The sequence below is a fragment of the Lampris incognitus genome, chromosome 3, assembly GCF_029633865.1.
Source record: "Lampris incognitus isolate fLamInc1 chromosome 3, fLamInc1.hap2, whole genome shotgun sequence".
Lineage (NCBI taxonomy): Eukaryota > Metazoa > Chordata > Actinopteri > Lampriformes > Lampridae > Lampris > Lampris incognitus.
Window position 1 is genome coordinate 73435115 of NC_079213.1, and position 6255 is coordinate 73441369.

General features: G+C 41.6%; 1 protein-coding gene across 1 annotated transcript; it reads right to left on the reverse strand.

Annotated features, from left to right (window-relative positions):
- Nucleotides 1-1432: 1432 nt before the first annotated feature.
- Nucleotides 1433-4250, reverse strand: LOC130109826 (protein shisa-like-2A). The gene is made up of 3 exons (XM_056276800.1): nucleotides 4075-4250; nucleotides 2672-2808; nucleotides 1433-1617 (listed from the first exon to the last, which is right to left on the reverse strand). The coding sequence occupies exons 1-3, from the start codon at nucleotides 4248-4250 to the stop codon at nucleotides 1433-1435; spliced, it is 498 nt and encodes a 165-aa protein (XP_056132775.1).
- Nucleotides 4251-6255: the final 2005 nt, after the last annotated feature.

Consider the following 6255-nt stretch of genomic DNA (forward strand, 5'->3'; position numbering starts at 1 on the left):
AGCCATCTCAAGCTTGCCTCTCTTGTTTTGTCTCCAAACCGTCCAACCTGAGCTGTCCCTCTAAGATACTCATTCCCTAATCCTGTCCTTCTTCGTCACTCCTAGTGAAAACCTTAGCATCTTCAACTCTGCCACCTCCAGCTCCACCTCCTGTCTTTTCATCAGTGCCACTTTCTCCAAACCATACAACGTAGCTGGTCTCACTACCATCTTGTAAACCTTCTCTTTAACTCCTGCTGGTACCCTTCTGTTGCAAACTACTCCTGACACTCTTCTCCGCCCACTCCACCCTGCCTGCACTCTCTTCTTCACCTCTCTTTTGCACTCCCCGTTACTTTGAACAGTTGACCCCAAGTATTTAAACTCGTCCACCTTCGTCACCTCTACTCCTTGCCTCCTCACCATTCCGCTGTCTTCCCTCTTATTCACGCATATGTGTATTTTTTCCTACTCCTACTGACTTTCATTCCTCTTCTCTCCAGTGCATACCTCCACCTCTCCAGGCTGTCCTCAACCTGCTCCATAGTCTCAATACAGATCACAATGTCATCTGCAAACATCATCGTCCACAGAGACTCCTGCCTGATCTCATCCGTCAACCTGTCCATCACCATTGCATTAGCATATCAATAAAAAAATATTTTCAGCAACATCCCCTTAAAAATTATAGAAATATACCCACAAATACATATGAATCATCATATTATCAATGAAGTCATTCATCAGCTAACAACAAAACTAAATCAAACAACAAAATGAGGTAACAAATAAATTAATGATAACATGAAGACAGACACAAATAGCAACATGAATTGACCAAATTATCTGCATTAATAATGAATGAATTGTGCCATCTGAAAACACAATAATCGTATGGCTCTATTTGCAGAAAGTGAATTTGGTGGCATCTGAAAGAAAGTGAATATTTTGAACTTTATGGATGGATTACAGTCGCCCTGGACAGTGCCTGTGTAGACTGTAGTGTTGTAGATGCAGAGGGCCACTTGGGCAATGCATGTCCTGCTGTTGAGCAGCCCTCTTTATCTTCAGCATGGAAATATTAGAGTCTGTCTTGCATACAGTCTTGTCTTATGTATGGTAACTTCAGCAGTTTTTTCTCAACATGCTATATCTGAAGACATCTATCTGAATCTAAATTATTGTGGTTAAGTGGGTTTTTATTAAAGTTCTTGATCTGCTCTGTGCTTGTTGAGCGCATGTGAAATCGCACAGAGATTTTGTTAAGGAGATTGATGGAAAATGTCCAGTTGATTTGTCTAATAATCAATATAAAGAGCCAGGTCCAAAATATTGTTGTAACACTTTTGCTTTTGATATTTAACTTATACATCACAGTTCCTTTCTCTGTTAACCTTTAATATTAAGGGTCATCTTTTGCAGATGTGGGGTTAAGGTATCAGACTCTGCCAGTCTATACAGGACTCTCTACATTGATGGTTGTGACCGTAGCCATAAAACAGTGCTGGAAAAGGCGGTCATGTTCTGCTGGCTGGTTATTGCAGTCCAGTTTACCTCTCGGGAAGTGTTTCCGAAGCCATTGAGAACCAGCAGGGGCACTGGGCTGGCTCGGTCCTTCCTGTGGACTGGATTCAGTACCTGGAAGATAAAACATTGCTGAACGGACAGAGGCCCAAAGACAATTGAAGAAATTGGAAGAAACAAACAAACAAGAAATCGTACTTCCTGGAAAGGCACACAAGGTTTCCTATCTTCATAGACTTGATTGGTTTTAATTAACGTTGGCAAAGTTTAACATTCCACTTTGCTGGCTGAATAATTAACTTCACTGCCATAGGGATTGGTGAGACTGTCCATTTTGCCCCAATATCAAGTTCAGTGTGCTACGGTGTAATAAATTCATATGCTGTGTTAAGTGTATTTTTGTCTTGGAAGTAAGGCTTTGACCTGATTTTGAAGCTATTAATGAAATCAAAGGCCATTCACATAACCTTTCTAAATGCAACCTAATATTACCCAAGGTATAGAAATACATACATTACTCAAATACTATGTAATACTCAAATTACATATATCCTCTCCTCTGTTGTTTGGTTGATTTGGGGCCCAAGATTATGTACTCTTAAAACTGACACCTGGTAATCCCACAATTTGGATAAGTAGCTTGTCAGCTTCACATTATGGGAAAATTGTTTCCTCAATACCGAGGAGACATGGATTAAACGATTTATTGAATTCCCTCATCCTTTGTTGATGAGGGGATTCTCTTACTACTAACTCTTACTACTTCCATGGTCCTCTATTAAAATGTTTAAAGGTTATCTAGAACCCTGTGGTGTCGAGGATATAGACATATAACATGCTCAAGTGATGAATACTTTTGCAGTCATCCTGAATTTTACACTTTTTTTTCCATTTAGTGCGCTGACATTCAATTGATTTTACAGCTCTTTACATGGCCCTATCCCTTGGGTCCCTCTATCTGCCTGTATAGACTGGCCTTTTGGCTTATTTTGATGCTTTTTAGGTGAAATCGTGGAAGGCAATTTGACAAATCAAGAGAAACACTTGAAAATTCCACATCCCTTTTTCAGGAGATTTCCTTCTCTCTTCAGCTCAAAAGTGGAGAATGAATTTAATTCTCTCCCTTGTATTTCAGTGCCAGGCTACAACCTATGCTCAGTAGGCCTACCTTGTGCTCTGAGTGGCAAGCCATTGTCCAAGCCTCTGGGTTTAGTGACAATGAACAAATAACATAGGATACAGAGAGTAATGATGAATGCCAGGAGAACCACACCTGCTATGGACAAGCCCGTCACTGCTCCAACACTATGAAAAAAGTAGGCAGGAAAAACAGGAAGAAAAAACATGATGCATAGCAGTATGTTTCAATGGAGCATGTATAATACATACAGTGTAGTACAACAGTATGATGTTTCAGTGGAGCTCTTATGCCTAATGTTACATAATGATGCATTATTACACATAATGCCCAGTGCCCGCAGTAAGGAATAGTCATTTTACTATATGGCCAACATACTTCAAACGATCTTCTGATTTCTCTGTAAAAAGCACAAAAAACAATCCAAAATGTTGAATAAAAACACATTGATCTTGACAGGCAGCTGCTGTGTGGCGGTGTGTGCATGTTGCTAAACGAAACACGTTGTAATAATTATCAGTCCCCTGAAAGTTCATACAGCATTACTTAACCATACATTCATCTCAGCGAAGAAACATACATTTCCCTGCCAAAATTAGTAAAAAAAGAAAAAAGAAAAAAAAGAAAAAAAGTATCTGGAGTCCAGAATTGACAGGAAACCTTTGTGATTCCACACACATGTTGTAAAATCTGCATTGTGATGAGCTGTGCTATTTTGTCAGCATGCTCCAAACAATCTTTTGTCTCTTTCTAGATGACTTAAAATACATTTACAGTTGTTGTCTGGTGCTGGTTTTCACTCTTTTTAACAAACCCAAACTCTGAGAGCAAATGCAACGGCTCTGCAGCAATGATCTGCTTTTTAAATTAATAGCGCAGCCGCACAGACAGCAGGAGTGGTCACATCTCCTCACTGAACAAAGAGCACATTCTCACATTTCACTCTAATGGCAATCGTAACTTTAGCAACAACTCTCAAATTGGAAGATCTGAAGAGACTGTCCTTTTTGCAGACATATCAAGCTCTCTTCAAAGGTGGAGACAACGGTCGCAGTCAGCACATACAGCACATGTGTGGCTGCATGAACAAGAGGCAGAGTGCTGCTGATAGACAGCATGAATAAAGGGGGGGGGTCACTTCTCAAATAGTGCAACATTTGACTTATCAAGACACGACATATTTCTTTTTTTTCTTTTTTTTGCTGGTCACTGTATGTTGCAGTGTATGCAACATATCAAAAAATAAAAATAAAAAACCTCTCCTGAAAATAAATGTGACAATATGTCAAGGCTGAACTCAAGGCAAAATAAATTAGATCAAAAATAAAGTATCAACAGGTTGGCTACTGTACTCTACACATTCACCTTTGTTTAGAAATGATGAGCATGGTGACTTGTCGCCTATTCGACCCCCGTCAGTTTAAAGTTCTTACCTCAACCACCACATGTAGGTGTACTCGTAGGGGAAAAAGTTGTTGGGGTCATCGCAGCAAAACAGGGCATCGCTGAAACCGCAGCAGAAAAGTGCCGTGCTGTTCGGTTCCGGACACATGAAACCCTCCACAAGCGCTTCCCTTGAGCCGTAGTAAGCCTTGCAGTCCGAGCTCATCCTGACAAAAAAAAAGAAGCACATTCAGGTCAGAGTTGTTAAGAGTGGTTGATGAAGTTGTCAGCCCGTCCACTGCGCATCACGAAGGTCAAATCTCAGGAGGGAATATTGAGATGAAGGGCCAAGGGAGTAAATCTGAAGGATGCTGACTGACTGTGTGTTTTATTTGCTGTGAGAGCCCACCTCTCTCTCTCTCTCTCTCTCTCGCCCTCTCTCTCTCTCTCTGTTCCTCTGTTTTTCTCTCTCTCTCTCATTCAAATTCAAAAGGGCTTTATTGGCTTAGGAAAAATACGTTCACATGTACTACCTCTCTTTCTCTTTCTCTCGCTCTCCTTCCCCATCTCTCTCTCTCTCTCTCTCTCTCTCTCTCTCTCTCTCTCTCTCTCTCTCTCTCTCTCTCTCTCTCTCACACACACACACACACACACATATACCTTCTCTCTCTCTCTCTCTCTCTCTCTGTTCAATTCAATATTTGCTTTATTGGCATGACATACGTTTTTGTACATATTGCCAAAGCATGTAAAACAACAGCACGACAGCAACAATGATTGTAATAACAGCAACAACAACAATGATTATGATATCAAACAACAACAGTAGCGATAATAGTTTATGGTTCCGCGGCCTAGCCGGCAAGAACACGGCACCAATAATGCCGAGGCCGTGCGCTCGGCCCCAGGGAGCCACACTCATTGAGAATGCGTGCACCTACAGCCCGCACTATGCCCCGGACTAAAAGTGTCTGCCAAGAGGCATTCGCTAAATAATGATGATAGCAAATAACAACCAATAATAGCTGCCGTCACCCACTGTCTCTCAGGTTGTGGCAGGAAAACATAAATCTTGCTGCAATGCTCGCCGCTGGCCCCTCTCCCAGGACCACCCGCAGCTTACCTGCATCGTCCATTTCCTGGTACTCTGGAATCAAATGTTCCAGCTCCTTGACAAAAGCCTGTTGCTGTTTTTCAAATTTTTCACATTGAAGGAGGAAGTGCACCTCTGTCTCCACCTCATCTGTCATGCACTGACCACATGTTCGTTGCTGTTTTGGCAACCATGTCTTTTTATGTCTCCCCTTTTCAATGGCTAGACTGTGGTCACTGAGCCTGTATTTGGTGAGGATCTGTCTCTGCTTCCTGTCTCTGACAGTTAAGAGGTATTCTTCCAAATCATAGTTTGTTTTTAGGGCCCGATAGACTTCTAGTTTGTTTTGAGTTTTGATTTCAGCGTTCTAATGTTTCAAATAATTGTTCTTGCTTTGTTTTATAGCCTGATTTATCCTCATGTTGGTTTGTTTTATAGCCTGATTTATCCTGATTTATATTTATGTTGGTTTGGAATGCAGTGCTGGCCTGAGGTTGGTTGGTCTTAGTATTTGTTAAAGGGTTGGTGAGTCTCAGAACCAGCTGCTTCAGGGGACTCTTTTCGGGGTTCTCTCTCTTTCTCTCTCTTACTCTCTCTCTCTCTTGCTTGCATGCTAGGAGTTGAATGTGTGCAGTTTGTGATGAGAGTTTGGTTGCTGAGAGCATCATACTCAGAGGTGCACATAACCTGCGCACTTAAAATATTCAACGAGCACCAGATTCAAGTGTTTTACTGCGCATTTGCGTACCAAACATTTTGCAGTGCAGAGTATGAGCCACTGCTTTTAGCCAATGCTATAGTATGAGCCACTAATTTCTCCAAAATGTCAAAGAAGCAAGCGACGTTGAGTAATTTCTTTGGTGTTCCTCCACCTCCACCAAAGAAACGCCATACTGAACCAGAACCAAAGTCAAAGCGTAAGTTTTCAGAGAAATTGCTGCAGGAAATCGGCTGGCTTCAAACAGATGACGCCCGCACTGAGATGTGGTGTAAACTATGTCGGGAAAATCCCACATTAGCGGATAGAAACTGCCACTTTTATATGAGGATGAAAAACTTCAGCCATCCAGCTTTTGATAAGCATGCAAACAGCAGAGAACACCAGAAAGTAGCGGAAGCTATTGTTAACAGGCGCAGC

Excerpts from the sequence above, each read along its gene's own strand:
- LOC130109826 (XM_056276800.1), bottom strand. The coding sequence starts at position 4,250 with ATGAGCTCGGACTGCAAGGCTTACTACGGCTCAAGGGAAGCGCTTGTG. Across the intron at positions 2,809-4,074 it reads ACCTACATGTGGTGGTTGAG|TGTTGGAGCAGTGACGGGCT; the intron begins GTAAGAACTTTA and ends CTTTTTTCATAG. Across the intron at positions 1,618-2,671 it reads CTTGCCACTCAGAGCACAAG|GTACTGAATCCAGTCCACAG; the intron begins GTAGGCCTACTG and ends TTTATCTTCCAG.